Source organism: Echeneis naucrates, chromosome 7 (assembly GCF_900963305.1).
Source record: "Echeneis naucrates chromosome 7, fEcheNa1.1, whole genome shotgun sequence".
In the NCBI taxonomy this organism is placed as follows: Eukaryota; Metazoa; Chordata; class Actinopteri; order Carangiformes; family Echeneidae; genus Echeneis; species Echeneis naucrates.
In genome coordinates, this window is record NC_042517.1 from 6,860,310 (window position 1) to 6,881,635 (window position 21,326).

The following is a 21,326-nucleotide window of genomic DNA, read 5'->3' on the forward strand; positions in this document are numbered from 1 at the left end:
TGCTACAAAAAAAAAATCAATCCAGCAGTCAAAACTTTATTTATATAGCACTTTTCATACATGACGTACAACGCAAACTGCTACACAGTGAAAAACCAACCACCACCACCACACAAGCACACACGCACACACACACACACACACACACACATACACACACACACAGCAGTTCATATACAGCTCATACACAAAAATCGACTTTTCCAAACTTTTTTTTTTTTTTTTTTTCAAATGTGCTTTTTTATGTTTTCAGGCCATATTTATGTGCGCCAAGAGGATGTCTAGTCCCGACACATTAAGCAAATGTGCATCCTCAAGGTTTTTTGTCTTTGATTTGCAGCCAGACAGAGGTGGCAACATTGTTGTGAGTCAAGCTGCTCCTCCACTCGTGCCAAAGCTGCAAAAGAGCAGGAGGGAGTCCCGGGAACCGATGATAACTGCTGACAAGTGTCAAATCAATGGACGCTGCTGACTCATTAGACTGTGGAAAGGCTGCTTTACTGTAATTACAAAATACAAAACTGTGTAGATAACTTGTACATATTAACTTTTGTCTTTTACGATTGTGCCACTAAATGCACAGGAGATACTCTGAAATGTTCTCTTTATCTGCGTGATTTGACTACTTTAAAAGTGTGAAGAGATACTTGCTTCATGTGGTGGACAAACAGAAACAAGGCTGTGACTTAGTTTAACAGCAGATCACAGCTGAGGAAATGTTAAATATAGAGACAGCTGTAGTGGTTTATGTCTGAACGTACTAAATTGTTTATGTTTTCAGTATAAACTGTTTAAAAAGTCCAATAAGGTGGAGTTTAAAATAATTCTATCGGCACATAAAATGGAAGTATCTGTTTTTATTTCAGTGTTTAAACATTTACAGTATTGTGGAGTAGTCCTGTAAACATTCATGGTATTACAGTACTTATATTAATTGTATTAGAATTTACTCTGCAAGGTTTATAGTGATGGAATGTCTTAATATCTGTTACATCTTTTTTCATATAAATTATTGTCAAAAAAAAAAAAAAAGGTGAATGAATCATTTTCTACATCTACCGTAAAGTACATATATATCAGAATCTCCTTAGAGAGCAGCCAGCTAGAGGAGTATAAATACAGATGCTGCAACAGCAACCACTTAAATTATAACTAACGACATAGGTTTTGGAAGAAAGAAGGGTTATAAACATTTCATGTGCCATTGGTCGAGGTTACATTTGAATGATGATTATAGTGGTTCACCAACGATGGGTCTCGGCTCAGTCAGACTGCGCTCAATCATTTGGGGATTTTTACATTTAAGGGGAATAATGTAAATGATGTAGGCCACGTTGCTTAGTCGTATTGTTAATTGCATTATTGCGTTAAGTGTAAACCAGTAATGTTAGATTTTTAATCTAATCAAACTGGTGCTAAACTGGGGCAAATAAAAGTTTTAAACCTAGCACATTGGAAAGCAACTGCATAGTTACTGCATAGATGTTAACCACAAGGGTGGTTAACATCTATGCAGTAGAGATGCAAAGTGTAGATGTATATATTTTTTCCATTTCCTCGTTAAGGGGCAAGGCAAATGTTATTTTATTTAGTTTAATACTGCCAACAAATGCCATAAAAAAAAAAACCAACAATGAAAATCTACAATTCTTAATGTTCCAACATCACTATCCAGACTGTGTGTTTCAGCCCAAAGCCCAATTGTTTCCAATAAAGAGGTAAATACTGTAATAGAAAAACAGACAACTCACAGGCATATAAAAAAAAAGTTTAATAAATCTTATTATTGGGGCAATGTGGATTTATTTATTTATTTATTTATTTTTAGCAAATGTCAGTGTAGGAGTGCGTTGAGGAGTATTTCAGTGGTGGATTAATACTGACTGTATTTATATTTACAGTAGCAGGATGGAGTGTGTGGAATTCAGCCAAAATGAACTACAGTGCTCGTGTTTGGGCGGGGCTCATTAATAGATTTTGGACAAAGTCAGAGCTTTGAGGAACAGAGGAAGAAGCTCCTTTACATTGTGACAGACCATACACATTGGCTTTGGTCCTTTAATGGGCTCTGCTGACAGTAATGAAAATATAGAATGTAGTCAGTATAATCCTTTAACGGGATTGAAGCATTGACACAAAACTAATTGTGTAGTGCAGCCATCTAAAGAGAATAGTGCACTCTTCATTTATGTTAGCAGTACAAATATGAGAATCGTCTTTTCAATAATTAGACCACCAAATTGTTACTACGGGCCTCGCAGGGTGGAAGATATCCCTTTAAATAAAGATGCAGCATTCTTTTAAGAATCTGCAACTTCGATACAAGGAGGAAACTGAAGTGGTACACCACAGTGCATTGAAATTAAAGCAAGACTGTGAGCAACGATAAAAGACAAGCAGCCTATGATGTCCCTCATGCAGCCCAGTAGCAAGTTGTGTGGGTGTTTTTCTGTTGTGGTAGTAATACATCAATGCATCTCATGTCAAAGAGCTCTGCACAAGACAGACAGCACAAACTGGGAATTGAAGTCTGCAGATGCAGGCTTTCAGTTAGCATTACAGTACTGCTTCGGGTTAATCTTCTCTGATCTGAGAACTTTACCTTTAGTGTTTGTCTTCACTGGCTATGCTGCAAAATGAACATAAATGCATGTCTCATTTAAAACAGAGATGTTTTACTATATCAAGTTTTTCTTTGATTTTAAAGTGGTAATTGCTCATAGAAAGTGAAGGAAGTGCAGACTGGCAAATGTCCTGTGAGAACAGTTATCATTGGACTTTTATCATGTAAAATCCTGTTATACTAAATTGTAAGGTAGCGGTCAAAGCTTTTCAACTCTATTCACAGCTGGCATGCTAAAGGAGATGAGCAAGTGTCAAAAACGTTAGCTCAGTTTAGAGCCTGCATCCTGTATGGATGACCCATATCCACCTAAAATGCAAACAATGATCCAGAAGCTTAAAAATGAACCTTAGCACGTGAAATCCACCTCTGACCGCGGATGAAGTGTGGTAAAAATGGTTAGTCCTCGCCTTCCAGTTTCTGAGTGACACATTTGATGCGGATATTTTCTCTGAGGTTCCGGAGGCGCGCACTGCGACTTGTGATTTCTTCCACATAGGTCTTGGGGAACCAGCCCCGTTCCCCATCTGACAGCCTGATGCCCTCCACCCAGCCTGCCGGATCAAACAAAGCAGCTTTTGTTCAAAGTTTGGACAGCCAGTGAGGAACACAAAATGCACTTCTGTTGGCCACAAGTTATGTTGATCTAGGTGTAGGCTGTACATTGTTTATCTGAAACGGGACCTTGGCTGTATTCTTACCATCACTTGTAATGGTCTTTGCATGGAGAATATCGGCCTTTTCCAGTGTCAGCTCATCATGCTCCTGGGCCTGATAGCTTTTGATGCACTGAACCTGGGCGATATCTAAGGGGAAAAGCCAAAAAAGAAGACGAATGAAAGGACAAAGAGGGGTAGGCCGATGCACCGTGAACTTTCAGCTCTCTACTGACCATCATTCTCACTGGCTTGCTCAATGTCTTCGCGCGGATCCGATGGAAACATTGCTGTGATCCATCTTTGCTTCCCGCTCCTGGACCGACACAAAGCCAAAGAGGCCGGTAAGAGAAATAAAAGATGTTGTAGGCAACATTTTTGGAGGGTTGTTACTCACTCAGTGTGTGATTTGAGCAGGATCTGGTGTTTAAGCTGCTGGCCTTCACACAGCTGCAGGTGGAAGATGAAGCCTGAGATGCCCTGCAGCTTCTGGCTGATATCCTTCACTTTTAGCTCTCCTATCTTGGCATGTACGAACACCATGAACTTCCATGTGCTGTCGAGAAAGTCATCATCACTAACAGCAAACAGTCCACATGAAAATACCTCATGTGTCTTGCGTCTGCTCTGAAGTCTGTCTGAAAAGTAAATCATGTTCTCTACAATATTCTTTTAAATTCAGCCTGACCTTACATTAGATTATTTCTGGGTGGTCACTGGCTTTATTTATTTATTGGAATATTTTCCAGACTTACTTTTTGTTTTACGTAAAAAAAAAAAAAAAATCAAACCTCTTTTGTAACTTAGGAAAATACACCTACATCTTCCTGACTTACATTTCAAACATAAGTCCAATATCTTGTTGTGTTTTACTGACTGAATGTCACTCACTCCTTCCTCCTGGACAGCAGGAGACTGTCATTAAACAAATGGAGGTACACAGGCTTAGTGGGTATCTTTAGCTTTGATCCAGAAATACTCATGGTTTGAGTGTCCACCTCCAGGAGTTCACCATGTTTCACCAGCCAGCGAGACTGTGAGATCAGGGGAAAGATCTGCAAAGAAAGGACATGAGTTTCTAAGTAGCAAACAACACCAACTTGAAAACAGAAGAAGAAAAAAATTCCCAAAGACGTCAGTCACCTTTCCCTCAAAATGAATTTTCTTATTGAGGTGAATAAGTTCCTCCATTCTCTTCATTGACTGCACACTGCAGTTACATTCTTTGATGATCTAAGAAGACACATACCAACACAATCATTACTGTTGTGCCTCAGTAGTGATAACACTGGTGCTTGTCCAACCGACTATTAAAGGTTTATAATCACCACCTTTTTCAGCTCATTGAAAGCCTTTGTGGCAGTATCCTCATCCCGAGAGCCCGGTGTTGTCCTCTTCAAGATATTCTGAAAAATGAGGTCATTTTTTGAAGATATGTCAAAATACGTCATGCACAGTTGGGGAAAGATCCACCTGAATAAAACTGCTTGGCTGGTTCCAATATTACCTTACTTACAGTTTCAAGTGCGAACATGAATTCTGCAGTGAACATTTAATTGTGTACCTCCACAAGCATTTTAAGCCGTGTGATCCTCTGAAATGGGAGGATTAGAAAAGAGGTCAGAGGAAGTCTTTGGCAGATGGGGTCTTCCTCCAAACGAGCCAGGATGCTGGGGAAGCGAGGATTGTCGTGCCTGAGAGGAAAGATGAAGAAATTTAGAGAGAGATTTTCAAGACATTTAGGGAAAGTTAGAGCATCATGTTTACCCTGTTAAAAAAAAAATAAATCCTCAGCGCACTCAAAACAAACCATCTGCAAGCTAAGTCATGCAAGTGTAAAACAACACCTGGAACACACTTGAAGGAAGTTTTAGACAACCAGCATGAAACAGCTGTACTTTATGCTCCACAAGCAGAAATTTCCACAACAATATTGTTCCTGCATACACTTGAGTCCACGCCTGGCTTCCACATCAGGCTATGTTTTTTTTTTTTTTTTTACGGCTGCTCTAGAAGGAGTTACTCACAGTAAACGCTGGTATGTCTGTTCTTGGTAAGCCTGGTTGGTTACATAAGGTAAATACACCCTCCGCAGAGCCGGGCAGTGATTCAGGACGATGTCACACACATCGAAGCGCAGAATGTCTTCCTCCAATCTGTGTTCCAGGTCCTGAAGAAACCTACCGACAATAAGTGAACAGAAAATACTCTCTGAGAAGGATACACGATAGCCGACATGTTAAGACAAAGACCTGAGAGCGGCAGGGATGGCGGCGGTGTTTCACCTTACCTCTCACTGACATCTTTGACTTCAGGTAGCTTGGAGAAGAGCCACTGCCTATCCTGAGCTCCGAGACAATCAGTGAGCTCCTGGGACAACATGAAATGGTCCACAGCGATGGTCAAGCTGCGAATGTACGATGCCTCAGAGGTCACCAGCTCAAACTTTGCCTGAGTTTAGGAGGATATAAGGCGTCAGCCTGTGCACACCGTAGAATACACAAAACTAAAAGCAAAAAGCTGTGACAGAGAAACAGAGAGGACCAGCTTGGACTAAATGCAAGCACAAAATATCAAATGTCACCCACCTCTTGTAACTTCCTCTCCTCATTGCTGAAGTTGTCGAGCTGACCGCTGGTTCGCACATCAGGTATATCCTGCCACAGTGCAAAAGCGGAGCCTCGGGAGGAGCGAAAGGAGCTGGACGGAGACAAATTAGATGGAGACGGGGTCCCATCAGACCCCTCATCCCGAAGGCCCTCCTCCTCTGTGCCCAACTCCTTCCCTTGTTGCCTCTGGATTTCTCTGTTGATGGCGACGTCACTGTATTCTTGGTACAGAATGGCTGCAGGAGGAAGTCAAACAAAGTCAAACAAAAGGAAATTGATATTGGAAAAGATGGTGACAGGGAAACAGCAAAATATTAATGAGAACTATTTACTTTAGGGGAAACTTACAACTGGGTAAAAACCTTGATAAGCGATTGGAACTACCAACAGTTGGAATAGAGCTGAAGTCTTCTTCTATTGATTTCTTTCGCATTCTGTGAAGAAAACGTGAAATGGCATCATTGTATGTCCTCTGATATTCATACTTTTTCTACTTAAAAATTCTATAAAAGTCTACATTTACCCAAGTTTTGTGCTCCACCGATGCAAAGGCATCCCATTGTCACTACTAGGCGGAAGAGGTGCAGGTCCGACAGGACTGTGGGGGCCGCTGTCACTAGAGCCTCCGGAGCTGCGGCGTTTGCAGTTGTACTTATCTGAAAAAAGGTAAAAAGTAGGTTGTATAGACTTAAAGTCAAGAGAATAGGGAAGACTGCACATGAATTAAAGTATTTATGTATTAAAGGGTCAACTGTGACACACTCGACCACACAAATTATTGTTGCTTGTTTCTGAAGTTTCTGAAGTCTCAAATGTGCCTGGCCTTTTATACTTTTAGTACAATAGAGCTACTTGTCAGTTTATTCTCATCCAAACACTTGCTGGTAAAAATGATTTTGTTTCCCATTGTTTCCTTTGGAAGCATGTTCAAAAGAAATATTTTGATAGCCTGTAATTACAGAAACCAGAAACTCTTTAAATGACTAATGGCTTTTTTTTTTTTTTTTTTTTTTTTTTACTGACCGATGCCTTCGATTATCATTTCTCGAAAACTGTTGATCAATTTTATGCCAGTCAAATTGACTTACTGTTTCAGCACAACAGTAAAACATTACAGCAGCTAGCTGCTGGCATGTAGGTGCCATTCATCTAAAAGCACGAATTAATGTGTAAAGCGTAAAACGTGTGTGGTAAGAGATGCTTCCACACCGGACATGACTTTGAATGAATCATTTGATGGATACGAAAAAAGGAAAAAACTGTCACCATGACGGTGGCTCTGTTGTGTACTCACAGTCGGCGTTGGGGGTGTTGGAGCTCTGTCTCTCTCTGGAGGCCACCCTCGCAGACAGAGACTTCCCCAGCTTCAGTGTAAATGAGTTCTTCCTCTGAGACAGCTGAAGTCTGGATATTAGTTCTGAAGCCGAGAACCGGCGCCGCTCTTGGTCCCCTTGACGGCTGCGTGACAGAAACCCCCCCACTGTGGCTCCCGACGAGTCTACATTCCCACCGTCTTCGCTCACTCCCAGAATTGAGTCCTCTATTATCTGCAGAGGTTCTGCAGGCAGACTAAAAATGTCCTCATGGCTGAGGTTAGGGAGATCTGTGGTACTGTCCGTGGATGAGCGACTTGAAATGGCCTCCAGGGAAGATAATCCACTGAGGTCCTCCTCCAGGAAAGATGCAAAGGGCCCAGGGAAGATGTAGTCCGCATCCAGGATTGGGCTACTTAGGGATTCATCGCTTGGACTATCTGGGGAATAAACCTGCATCTTTCGCCCTGAAGAGAAAGAGTACCTTCATTAGATTCAGTGAAAATGTTAAAGGTATTTAAAACCCAGCACTTTATGTCAACTTTGTCCATAACGATGCACACTCACGGATAGACTTCTCTTTGACTGAACCTTGTGATGTCCTTCTCTGCGGCTGGCATGAGTCTGGGGTTTGAAACCCAGAACCTTCAGGTGAGGATGGTAAGCAAGGTAACGGAGATTCCCATGAGTCTGTGTTTGTGTATAGGGACGACAGGGGAAATGGCAGAGGGAGGCTAAGAGCTGCATGAAGAGGACGACACACTGTTGAGACAGTTTGTTGCTTCTCAGTGCGCTCCTGCAGAGAGGTTCTCCCATTGTGGCTTTCACGTTCACTGTCACCGGCAGGTGTATAACAGTTCAAAGTCTGTGTTGTTTTATGTTCATTGTCTGTCCTTTGGCAGCCATTCTGCATGTCATTCAGTTCATTTAGTGTGTGTCTGAAACTGTTCAGTGGCAGGGACTGTGTTATGTATTGTGTATCTGGAAGAGCGGCTGGCCTCGGAGAGCCCAGGCCGTTGAGTTTAGGAGTCACTTGTGATTGGAGCTCAATGAAAGCCAGCGTTTCTTGCTGGCACACAGCAACATGCTTGTGGTGGCACGGGTGGAGGAGAGGCCGGGGCTCCTGGGCCTCGCTCAGAGCCTGGGAATCTCCTGAACCAGGAATCCACATGCTGGGACTCTCTCCTCGGCAACGAAACGCGTGAAGGTGAGGATGGAAATCAGGAAATGGTGAGAATCCATACCCAGGGAGCATGGCTGAACGAACACATGGGAGCTGCGAAAGGATGGCGAGAAAAGCACATTTACATTCACTATATTCATTCTTTCTGATTTAAGAACAACACAGTTTATTTTCAGCATCATGTGTGGATCCTGTCCCCCATGAATCATACCAGGATGCACCTCTATTAAATGTAGAATAGAAGAACATTTTGACTTTATACAGAGGTTATTTTGTTCTGTTGCCTCTGGAACATACAATTTCTCAGCTGTTATCTGTGATCATGCAGACAAATGGGCTTGGATCATTGCTGTTTGTCTGGTCTGGAGTAAACAGAGTAACAGAACAGAGGAAAGCTGTAATGTTACCCCCCCCCCCCAAAAAAAAAAAAAAAAAAAAAAATAGACCTGTGCATTACTCGACACAGCAAACCACTCATGCTGCAAGAAAATGCAGTCAACCGGATACAACTAAGATTAGTCTCAGTGATGATTCCACAGGGTCACCTGAGTGTTATATTCAGTGACGTGCGTACACTCCACAGCGTGGCATCGGTGTAAACTGTCAACAATGGTGCCTCTGCATTTTTGGGATTCATTCACATTCAAGAAATGCACACACACACACACAATGAACCCTGACGCTTTTGACACGTGCAGGATGTTTCCCAGTCAAATCCAGTCCTCTCACACATACACACATACACACGTGGACACACAATTACACACACTTAAGTCTATAGTAGTGTGTCTCCTGAGCTGTGTCTTCCTGCTCTAATTAAAGACCTCTCTACACACAGCATTCAGCCCCTGTACTTAACATTTCTCTCTCTCTCTCTCTCCCTCTCCCTCAAACACACACACACACACACACCCAAGGAGACACACCAGCCCCAGACAGAATACCACAACAGACGAGCAGACAGAGGAAGAGAGCAGATCCTCAGCACTCTCACCTTTTGCCTGGGATATGTACTCATCTGTCAGCCCGGTTGTTGGTCTAACTTCCCGTCAGCCCATGTTAGCTGGCAGGCACCTCCTCTGGCTGAATATTTACAGTGAGGGTCTGTTAAAACCCAGCAGTGTTCATAAAATTAGCTCATCTGACAGGCTGTTTAAACACACACCAATGGAGCTCAGTCTCCTCTCCCCCTCCTGCTTCCTGAGCAGGTAATCCTCAGCATCTGACTTAAACACCAGGTAAAATCAATGGCACAGACAGCGGCGTACAACACGCACACACTCACTCGCTACGCGCAGACGTAGAGGCGGTTCAGAATTTCTTATTCAGGCTTAGCAGCGATATTATCTGGTATTTGTTACCTCAGGTCATATGGCTGCATTTGAATGAAACTACAGTATGTATGTTCTGTGCTTCCACATAGTCATGGAGTGCAAAAACTGCACGGCAGGTACAATAAACATACAGCGACAAACACACTCAAAAGAAAATGTATGTCAGCTGCTTTACACTAAGCACTCACACCACCACTTTGAAACTCTATTTCTTGAAGGTCGCTCTTGTCCCCGTGGCTTTATTTTAGTCAACAGTTGCAGATAGGGAGCATTGACATTTGCGTTGCACTATGTTTAACCCAATTACCTAACAAAGGAAGAAGGTTGGGGCCCGGTGCTAAAATCTTTGGTAGTTCACAAGATGTTCATTTCTGATGTTGTAAAGAACAGTTGGCAACATTCTCCCATGAGGTACATTTTGTAATTTGTGATTGTGATTTTTCGTCGTAACACATGGTCATTCATAGCCGAAGAAGTTTGGAGTAGGTTTTTTTCTGCGTCAGGCTCTTGTGTTCAGAAACAATTTTTTTTTTATTATTGTGCCCTGATATGAAAGTTATAAACCAAACCAAAACCAATCTGTGACTTTGGGCTGAATGCCAATTTTTAAATGAAAACAAAAAAAATGAACAATGCATCAATTGATTTCTTGTCTAAACTGTCACCGAGGCTGTTTATCGCTAAGCAGCACCACCGTTCCCATTGTGTGGTGCACCGTGTGAAGTAGAACTTCCCAAAAACTATGATTTTAGTCAGATAACATGACATTTTAAAGCACAGTATACTTTATTATTCCACTTTCAGCTGCTGCATGCTCTCAAAACACAGAATTAGTATATTGCAGTATGTAATTTAGACCACAGATAAGGTGACACTGAATGTTAATTGTTAACCTTTTTTTTTTTTTTTTTTTTTAACCCCTTATCACATACATGCACAAACAGGCACTGTAGACTGTTGGTCATAGATAGCTCTATGAAATTATACCCTTCAGTTCATGCTTTTTTTTTTTTTGTAATTTAGAGCTTGATTATCGCAGTGACGTGCTATAAATGTATATATATTACATTTAGTTGTTTCAGATTAAACTGTAAATCTCTAATTTGCGTGAGCATGGAAGTGTCACTTTAGATGATGAAATCAGAAATGAGTGCCTTTCCTGTATTTCTTTGCCCAGAGAATCACAGACTGGAAATCATAGTTTACCCTCCATTTTATCGCGCTCACATGTGCTGTGATGTGAGTACGCAGCAGTCGAAAAGCCACACCTGTTCTTGTGGCAACGGTAGGCTGTCCAGTCAGTCCCACTGCTCTGTTTTTCTCTCTTGCACACACACGTACACGAATGCATGAGCGCACACAAACACAAGTACACACGCATGGTCGTCCCCGGCACAAATGGTTACCTGTTCTCTGCTGCAGACAAAGACAGCCTTTATCTGTTTGCCTGGGCCAGGCTGCCCTGAGTGCAAGACACCTGAGAGGGTGTGGGAACTGCTTATACTAATCCACTCATATAGCACAGCCACTGAGCCATATAAACACAACCAGAGCACAGCTGCATAATGACACAAGCTTATTGGTGTCTGGAAGTGATTACTGGCTGGTTATGCTGTAATCCTGCAGTAGATATACAGTGTTACCTACAGTTTATTTACCTCTATCTACAATCGCTCATGTCAAGTCAAATCTGAATTAGTTCCTTGTTTACAGTGTAAAAAAACAAAAGCAAACACCAACCCATCAAATACACATATTTTAGCTCTTATTTTATGTTTCTTAGGTATTATTTTTCATACTATCCAATGAATGAAGGTTCACGTCATCCTCCAACAGACAACGCATTGTTAATCAATCCATCATGTTCTCAGCAGAAAATTAGTTAAGTGTTTATTCGATGGGGAAACTTGAGGCATTGCCAAAATTGAATATGAGCCTCAGCCTCACAATTATCAAAACATGAAAGCATCCGATTACACGTACTGTGCATTCCTCACGCTGATACAATTATATCACACTATAAAAATTTCTATTCCAAAGACATGTAATTTCCCCCTGTCACAGCAGGGTGTTATTTGTGACTGTTATGGACTTTGCTGCCAGTGTTCCCCCTGTAATTTCACTAGGCTGCTCTAAGACAGCGTGTCTGCGTACGACAGTTAATGAATGGCATCCTGGCGTACCTTTAATGTAGCAGCCATGTGAGGAGCATTTTTAATTGTGATATTTTTCCTCTTAACAGTCTCAGAATAATCCTTTAATGGCATGTATCTCAGAAATATGAGCATAAATCTCTGGCTGTTTCAGCTTCATGACAGAGTCAAATGTTGTGTAATTGAATAATTAAATTTTGTTTGATGTTTGCCAGGGGGGAGATGAGTGTGTTACAGCAAATGGAGTCACTGCTGGAGCTGTTTGTGGTTCATGAGGGTGAAGATATACACTTGCGCACTGTTTATTTTTCCAGTGTTAGGTGTGATGTTTTAAAGGGGCAGCACGAAAGATGTTAATGTTTCAAAGACGAGGATTACTGCTGGAAATCATTTCAAATAAAACCCTCCTCTCTGAACCTAATTCAGCCAGCAGCTCTATCGAACATACTTTCTACAGCCGATTTCTAGCTAATGAGATTTCTCAGCCTGGAGACAGCAGTCTTCTTTGGTTTTCTCCGTTTGATTCTGCAGGACGGACTGTCATGCCTGAATACACCATTCAGACATCACCATCAAGTATCCGAGCCAAGTGCACCACGAGTCTGGCTGTGACCGTTTGCATCTGGCTTTCACATGCATAATGCTTAAAGAACGCTGCCTATGATTACACAATTTTTATGTCCACAGTTTCCGGACTCATTACTGCAGGAATAATCCTTTAATGTGTTTTTTTTTTTCTGTCAAAAACAAATCCCATGAAAATACAAAAAACAACAAAAAATGATCCAACTGTAAATATGGGCAATAATGGTTTAATGTCCTCAATCTTAACAAATCCAAAGTTTACTCTAGTTTACTCTAGTTTTACTCACATTTGCAGAATACTGAAAGTCGAGCTTGGCAATTAAATAACTAAGCCGTTATTATTAACATTAGTTCGATTCTTGTCGGAACCAAGGTAGAAACTAATGATAAATGGAGAAAGGCCAAAGAAAAACATTGACTATAAGAAGCAGTTAGCAGGGTCGATTATGGCCAATCATTAAGATGTCACGTGCTGACACGGACTCTTTGAAGAACTGGTGCTCCTATTTCCTGAAACCATTTAGATCTAAGACCTGTTATCTTTCACTGTATCTGCGATCAAATGTCATATGAAAACATTACTAACATTTTGAGGGTTTCGATTAGTTAACGTGCGCGTTTGTAATTTGTGTATGCAGGATGGGTGCAAGGTTCATTGCTGTGTTTCTGAGGGTGTATGTTTCATTTCCACATACTACCTACTTAATTTGCAGCTGCACAACCGCTGACCCCAAACATTTCTGTTTTAAGGACAAAAAATCTGCATTCTCAATTCAAGAAAGCAACAAATAGTATGCAAGGTGCCAATATTAGTAATCTGGTTCTAGACCCATTATATTCTGTGTATTCTTGTATTGATGCCCTCATGGTTAAGATGCATGCCATAGACTGTAATCACAATATCTGTGGTTTTCTTGCCTCGAGCCTTTGTTGCACATCTCTCCTAAATGCAGTTTCCTGTCTACAGTCTGCTTTCAAATAAAGACCGATAAAGCTCAAAACATATAATTAAATCATCTTATTTCTGCGGTTGCGCTTAAAAGTGTGAAGTTAGCTGCTCCTAATGGCCTGCGTCCACTCCCAATGACACCTGCAGAACTGTTTGAGCTCTTCACCAGACATTTTATTGGTTCCTGCACTTTAAATTTCAAATCGGGGGATTATTTGAGCAATTTGCATTGTCTAGCCAAGCTCTATTTAATCAAATCTCATTGATTAATGTGTGTACAATATGGAACCCTCCTTTGGAAAATGACAGTGTCTGTTCCTCCCCCCATGCGCTTTCTGTCCATGAGCATGAGTCCGGTGTGTTTGGTCAGACAAACTGGAGTGTCCTAACAGTGTGGTGTTACCAGCTCGTGTGTGTGTGTGAGATCGCAGTTTAACTCAGTCACATCAGACCACTAATTGCCGACCAGTAGACTAAAGAACTCAGCAATGTCTGCTGGGACAAGACATGACATCATCCAGCGTCACCTCTGAGAAAAACCACTGTCCTCTGCGCTGTAACACCGGGATGGTGAAGTTTCCGTAAGGCAACGATCTTTTTCAACATTTAAACTGGTACTGACAGAGTTTGAACCACACAATCTTATAAAAGATGTGTCTTTCTTTAGTTATGAATGTGCTATTTTTCAGCGTAGCAGCAGTCTCTTGTGTTTACAGAGCGATGGAGGAGACTGTGTAGCTCTGGTGAGGTATGGCCAGCTGCTGCTTATATACACAAGGCGATAAACAACTTGCTGGTAAAATTCAAACATGCAATACGTTCATAAATAAAGTGGGTTTGAACATTGTGAACCAGAAAAAACTTCCCCAATGTTGACCCATCTAATAGAGTTGCCCTTTTTTGATGTACAGCCCTAAAAACCTGGATGGGAAGCCAGCTAGTATCAGGAAGCATCTTTGTTGGTATTTTAATGGGCTTCATCAAAATTGCTCAGTCAAAACTCCAAATCGGAGAAAGTGCAGATGTCAAGGTGGCCATCTAAGCTACATTCTTTGTCCGGTAAGGTCAGATGCCTGAATGCTGTGTGAGGAGCTGAGTGAATTCAGGTCAGGGAGTTTCTTGGCATACGTTCCTTTTCCATCCTCCACCCATGGAGACAGGTGAGCACCCCAGAGGCTACAGAGGGGGAGGGGGTCACCCCAATGTTTACACATGGTGTGGGTCCTCTTAATCCTCCTCAACAGCCTCAGGCAACTTAACCGCGACCTTCTAAGTCTCTATGAAGATGCGAAGTGACAACACGGCTTACAATCGCACACGTATGTACCCCTTCCCAATGCACGCGTGCACACGCATTCACGCACAAGGCACACCTCAGTGAGAGTTTGTGTGTGTCTTTAATGGAAAGCGACGAGACACAGAGAGGCATTCGCTGACTTTGTCTCCCTCAGCGCTATTTCCTCGGTGAGGAAGGGACAAACAGAGATTTCTCATTTTAAAAGCCTGAAAAAATGGCGACCATCTCACACGTAAACGCCGAGACTTTCGGACCTTTAACCTCCCCTCCTCCCTGCTTCACTCTGCCACCATAACAACTGCTGTCAGATAAGCTGTAACAGAGGAGACACACAGCCAGGATCGTAAAGACACAAAGGAGCTATTGACAAACTTATGGAAATAACCACATCTAATTATGGTGCTTTGTCATAAGTCACAAAAGCTACCAAGCTGATGGAGGGCCAAGGATCCAACATACAGTAAATCCAGAAAATCTCATAATAAGTACCTCCTGACACAGGATGGTTATCTGTATGCAATGAGATTCGAAGCAAAGGAGTGCTGATTTAGGTTTTTGTTTTTTTTTTTTTTTTTGAGGGAGGGGGGGCAGATTACATGAACATATGAAAAGTTAAATCCTGCATATTAGGAATCTATCTTGACTTCGATGGCTTACAGTAATCCAAATGTTCAAAAAAACACTCCCCAATCTTTCCTAAAAAGGTTATTTCACAGACAAGTCCATTCAATGTTTCACACATAGCCATTAACAACGATAAGACCACAGATTTCACAAACAATTCAGACAGAATGGGGCAGCTGGAAAGAGATGGATGACTGCTTCACTGATCGTGGGTCTTTTTTCAAGATGTTTTTGAGATGGTAAAATATTAAAACCTACTTCATCCATTTGGTGTTGAAGTTGATTATTAGTCCAAAATGCTGAACCTTATCCATTAATGCATCCCAAATTCATTTTAACTGGGTAGAACAATCACACCAGTGCTACACCTTTTGTACTCAAATAAAAACACGGGTTTGCACTCATGGCTCTGCAGTAGGTTTGTTTCAGGTCTAAATTCATCGAGAAGGAGGGGCCTTGGCTTGCTGTACTCAAACTGTCCATCAGAGGACTTTGATTCCCACCTGCACTTTTGCAACTGAGCTTTCAAGAGGCTGACCTACTTTGCGACAAATTGCTGATGCATCTCTTGCATTCATCTGCTCTTGTTCGGTTCTTCCTTGATGTTTTTGTAGCTCTCTGCTCCACTTTTTTCCCCAGCTGAGCACCAGCAGTGTCTCCTCACCCCCCCCCCCCGTCCCCGCCTCCAGAGCACTTCTTGCTTTTATTATCTGGACAGGTATGCACAAGCAGTCCGTCCGGCTTCTTGTTGTTTTGAAATGTGATCTGGTAAAAGTGGAACCCACCTAAAAAGCTGACCATCCAGAAACAAATCCACTTCAGCTCAGAGCTAAAGCTATAAACTATTCAAACCCAAGCTCTGAATACCAGAAGTGTCATCAGCATTAGGGCGATGAACTGAGAAAGAAACATCCTCAAAGAGAAGAGCTATGGCTGTTGTCTGTCATTAGTGTTTTTCAAAAGTGAGGAAACATGTCTCATAAGGCAAAAAGTTTTTACTGTGCGTGAGTACAAATGTGAAACACACAGCACTTTGTATTGGCCAAGTGGCCATGTGAAATAACCTGAGGGTAGCAGTGCTAGACAGGTGTGCGGCAACACAGCCAGGGCAGTGACTGGCACACATCACCTCTGGGCTCAAATTTCAACCCTCTGTTTGTTTTAATCTTCAGACACAACTCACTGCCTAAAAAGTCAATGATTTATGCTTTTAAAAAGCCGGACCGGAGCTCAACCTACAAGGCAAAGCTCAACATATCATTATTACATTGTTAATCAACTGAATGTCCGTGTTGTAACACAGTTGGTGGTCGGTTTTATAGTCCAGGTTTGAAGAGTTCATGTTCAATTTCAGTAGCACCCAACCCCCAGACGAAACCAACCCCCCCGCCACACACACACACACACACACACTTTCCACATTCTCTGGATGACTCGGCATGCTCATTCCTCAGAAATTGACCGGTAAGCTGGGACGGAAGACAAACAAAGAAACTCAGCTGTACACGTGCAGGAGTGAGGGCAGCTATTAGGGGCCATTAAGGCTGCTGTTATTTAGGTCACAAACCAAAAGGCTAAGAAAGTGACAGAGCTTCCTGTAAATATCTGTGTCACTGATGTTTTCAGGCCATGACACTTTCAGTCTATGGCGCCTAATGATTTTGGCCAAGTATGAACCAGTTAGTGCAAAACACCGGCTCACGTTCAGGTTGCCAGCAGTTGGCAGTGTGTGCGCACATGAATGTAAACACAGAGAGTGCAGGTAGCGTTTGTGTACAAGGTCACACACATATGCACGCAGACGCAGACGCAGATACACACAAACACACACTCAGACAGGCACTGTCTGAGTGGCAGGTGACGGGGCAGGTGCTCTTCAGACGTACAGTTGCAGGGGTGAGGGGAGGAAGTGGAGGAGGAGTGCTGGGCTAAGCTGAGTTTTAAATTTGTGAGTGATATCAGCAGACTTTCGGAATGAAATTAAATCAACAGGACTGTGCGTACAGGACAAATATTCAACTCATCTTACCCTAATTAGACAACAATAAAAAATAAAAAAAGAAGTGTTATCAGAAGTCTCCCATCGCCAGCCTGCCATAAAGTAGGAAAACAGTTCAAAGTCCTGATTTCTGCTTTGTTCTGGTACACATCTACCCAAAGTGGTTCTGAGTTGGAGTCAGACATACCATAGTAAATCAGATAATCCAGAAAACACCAACAGTCCTCCAGCCAAAATATGTGCCTTTCAGACTATCCATATGCGCAGCACCAGTTGAGTCACATGACAATACACTTAGTCATCAAGAAGGCAGACAGCAAGGCAGCCATCACCTCAGCTCACCCTCTTGCTGATGGTGTTTTTGATGACACTGAGAAAGAGTCTGGACAGTAGTAATCTGTTTTAAATGTGGGGTCAGAATTCCCAAACAGAAAAGGAAGGCGCAGTTTCTAAGTTTTCCTTGGTTTCGTTTGGCTGTATGAAAGTAATCACTGCGTTGTTGTTTACCCATCATGACGCAGCGTCAACAACTTGAGCAGCTGGAGGCTCCACAAGGGTGAACAAACAAACTGCGAGAAAGGGTGAAAGAAAGTCGAAACTGCTGTGCACACGCACATACACACAGAGAGATGCAAGCACAGGCCTGGCGTAACATCACAACAGGCTCCTGCTCCACCTGAAGCTACAGGCAGAGAGGGTGTTTGGGTTTTATGCTAAAATCTCCCGAAGAGGAGAGCAGAGTGTGTGCTGCGGCGCCAAGTTTCAGCCATGTACAGTTTTTAACAACCTCTCATCCAACATACTCCAGACATGCACTTACCTGCCCTGCTCTGCAACAACTCATCGCTGCACTGTAACCATCACATTCAAGGCTCATCTCCTGCTCTGCACTGCCTAGGGAGCTGCTGGAAACATTACTGATGCAAGCAGCAACTTCTTCCAAGCCAATAAATGAATAGAGAAGCTGATCCCACTGGCAGGATCTGTGCATCTACTTGAGCAGGATGTGTGCAAATTACTTTATATTGCAGGAAAGCGCAGACAATGGTAAAACTGTCCCATTTCACATTTTACTCCTGAATTCGATAGCAGTGTGCATGCAGGCTCTGAGGTTGGTGTTCAAATGTCTGGTTTGATGACGTAAACAGAATGCAGATAACCCATCTCGTATTGGTTTTGTTTCCTGAGTCGCATTTGCAAAGAATATCTCTCTTTGTTCGCAGATCACATGTGCTTTCAGAAAAATGCCTTGTACCTGAAAAGCTGCACAACACAACTTTCTCCAAGTTGCACCACACAAAGCACAACGCACAGTCTCGGATAAATGACATAACTTCCACTCCCGGCACCAAAGCTCTCCAACTTGGGGCAAAAAAAGATTTTGACAAGAATGTAGATTGTGTGCAGATTCCTGTTTTGCTCATTTTGTGATTAAATGACTTTTTTGTGTCTGTGTCTCAGTACTGTACCTCATTGGCGTTAGCAGTCTAGTGTGCGTGCTGGCCGGTGGCCAGCAGCAGTGTGTGAATCCAGGCCATCCCGGGGTCAGACGGAGCCACTCTGCTATCCATTGCTGCCTTGCGTTCCTCCTGGCTTCTTTCCTCTCTTCTCTTCCTTCAGCTTCTTTTTCTTTTTAAAATACAAATAAGACTTTTTTGAATCTGCCTTCCTCTGCTTGTTTCCTCTCCTCCACCTTTTTCTCCTGCTCCTTGACAAAACAAAAACAGGCTGACAAACGGCCACCACTTGCTGCTCTCAGAGCTACTTACAATTCAGATCCCCTCTCTTAAGCTCCTCTGCTCTCCCCTCTCTCTCACTCCTTTTCCTTCCTTCCCTCCCTCTCTCCCTCTCTCTCTCTCTCTCTCTCTGCTACTGTTGTGGGAGTGCTCTCTCATTTTCTCTTTTTCTCCTCCCCCTCTCTTGCCCTTCTTCTAACTCTAATAGTTATTTAGTGTCTCTGCATGCAGCTTTCACTGAACAGCAGACTGTGAGTTGCTGACAGAAAGAAGCTGCTAAGGCATGCCTAAACTCTCTCATCTCTTTCAGCACTGCGTGCTCGCTGCTATATCAACTATGTTCACTGATTAAACTTGAAAAGAACGGTGGCCATCGGTGGTTAATGTTGGTGGGGAGTTAGTTAACTCAGACCAGCAGAGGTGGACGTCTAATTGTCGTCTTTTTGTTTTTGACAGGCTAAAATGTACATCTAGGCACTTTAGAGGTGTTCATGATTTGATTTTGTATCACTTTTGTCACTGAGAAAGCAATATTTAGGGTGAACTTAAGTTTTTGGTTTGATGTAGGATGCAATACCATGATTTCAAATTAGTAAAAAAATGACTCAAAACAAAAGCTGTGGCTGATCTGCATCAGATCAATGCAAAGAAACGCAGGATGCTCATTATGGTGAAGTATTTTTTTTTTTTTTTTTTTAATGGCTGCACCACAGAATGGAAATAGGGTTAAGGTTGGGGTGATGTTTTTAGCTAAACCTCCACTAGAATTGTATCTGGTCTCAGGTTAAAAGGGAGCTCTATCAAGGTACTTGCAATGGTCTTTTTGTTTTCAGTCCAATCCTCGTAAATATCTACATTTTCAAATACCTGCACAATTATTCAAAATGATTGATTAGAATCGGATAAAGTGATAAACATGGATAAAGTGTACCCACTGATTGCATTTATACACATAATTATGAAGCCATCATGTTACTGATTTCAGACAGATAATGCAGCCCTCCTGCATACTTATATTGTACTCACATACAATTTTGCATTAGGGGACCACCAGAAATGTGAATAAAACATGGTCAGACATTTCACTTCTTCAGGATTCTTCTCTCAAGTGTCATGTTGCAGTGTCTTGTTCATTGTTCACTGTTACCTTGCGGCTGTCTTTGGCCTCTGTATTGCAGGCTGTGCATGTGAGCGTCTCCCTCCTTAATCCAGCATTAGTTAAAGGAGCCAGCCGGTGTCCACAGCGCATACCTGTGCTCCCTGACATGTACTAACTCACTCTTCCTGCAGGCCATGGCAGAGGAACGCACAGCAATCATAACAATCAGAAGATGAATGTGGCCAAGAGAGAGAAAGGGAGGGACAAAGTCTATATCAAAGATATAAAAGGAAGGATGAAATGAGAGAGACTGAGGGAGGAGAAAGTGAAGAAAGAGAGACAAGAAAAAGGTAATCAGGGAGAGGCGGGGAGAAGGATAGATAAAATAAAAGTCAGGAGTTGCCCAAGGCCACAACCATTTGTGCAAGAGTGTGAGGGGAGGAGGGAGGGGGGAGAGGAAGAGAGAATCATTAACAAACACCTGTCTGTTTCTGACTCCTAATAAATCAGCGGGCTCTGTCTCTGTCTGCAGGTCTCTGCTGTTTGGGGAGGGTTACTGTACATCCTGTGGGTACGGAATGGAGAGAATGGAGATAAAATGGAGATGGCAGATGAAAAGAAATGATAAGTTCATCCCTGCAGCACAACGAGCACACATTTTACCCCAGCTAACACATCAGCATTTCAGAATCCCACACTGAGAAGGCAGCTGCATTCAAGAAACTGGATTTATTTTTACTCTAAAAGATCTAAATGCAAAACAGTTCACACACAAAATATTGAGGTGTTGTTTTCACTCCTGGTTTGTACAGTACTGCACATTAAAACCCTCCATATGAATACCGTACAGATTCAAGTAAAAGACAGACATGCTCATCTTTCATGGACGGTAAACATGTTCAGTATGTGCATTGCATAAACAAATTGTATACATGGTAGCCATGGATGTAGATGTTTGCTGTTATCGCATAAAAAATGAGATAATCTATGTAATATCAACACAACTGTCAGTTAACAATCACAGCCTATTAAATGTTAGCTTAAAAAAAAAGCACATAGAGCCATGTACTCATAACTGAAATCAGTGGTCAAGGAAAAATAACATGATTTAAACTCAAATCAAAGGGATACTCTACTGGTTTAATGCACTGGTCTGAGAAAATAAC

At 42.2% G+C, this 21,326-nt stretch overlaps 2 protein-coding genes across 8 annotated transcripts in view; one reads left to right on the top strand and one right to left on the bottom strand.

Moving 5' to 3' along the window:
• LOC115046479 (rho guanine nucleotide exchange factor 7) overlaps window positions 1–1,043 on the top strand; it is a 28,872-nt gene extending 27,829 nt beyond the window's left edge. For all 7 annotated transcript variants that reach the window (XM_029506886.1, XM_029506887.1, XM_029506885.1 and 4 more), the window contains one exon: window positions 341–1,043. In XM_029506886.1, coding sequence (XP_029362746.1) covers window positions 341–472 — 132 coding nt within the window. In that variant the 3' untranslated portion in view covers window positions 473–1,043. The remainder of the gene's footprint in view (window positions 1–340) is intronic.
• arhgef19 (Rho guanine nucleotide exchange factor (GEF) 19) lies at window positions 210–19,132 on the bottom strand. The gene is made up of 16 exons (XM_029506879.1): window positions 18,795–19,132; window positions 7,769–8,477; window positions 7,183–7,668; window positions 6,412–6,544; window positions 6,237–6,322; window positions 5,868–6,124; window positions 5,570–5,730; window positions 5,307–5,459; window positions 4,844–4,973; window positions 4,611–4,685; window positions 4,423–4,512; window positions 4,171–4,334; window positions 3,677–3,835; window positions 3,516–3,595; window positions 3,325–3,429; window positions 210–3,177 (listed from the first exon to the last, which is right to left on the bottom strand). Exons 2-16 carry the CDS (start codon window positions 8,454–8,456, stop codon window positions 3,023–3,025), a joined length of 2,922 nt encoding a protein of 973 aa, XP_029362739.1. The 5' UTR covers window positions 8,457–8,477; window positions 18,795–19,132; the 3' UTR covers window positions 210–3,022.
• Window positions 19,133–21,326: the final 2,194 nt, after the last annotated feature.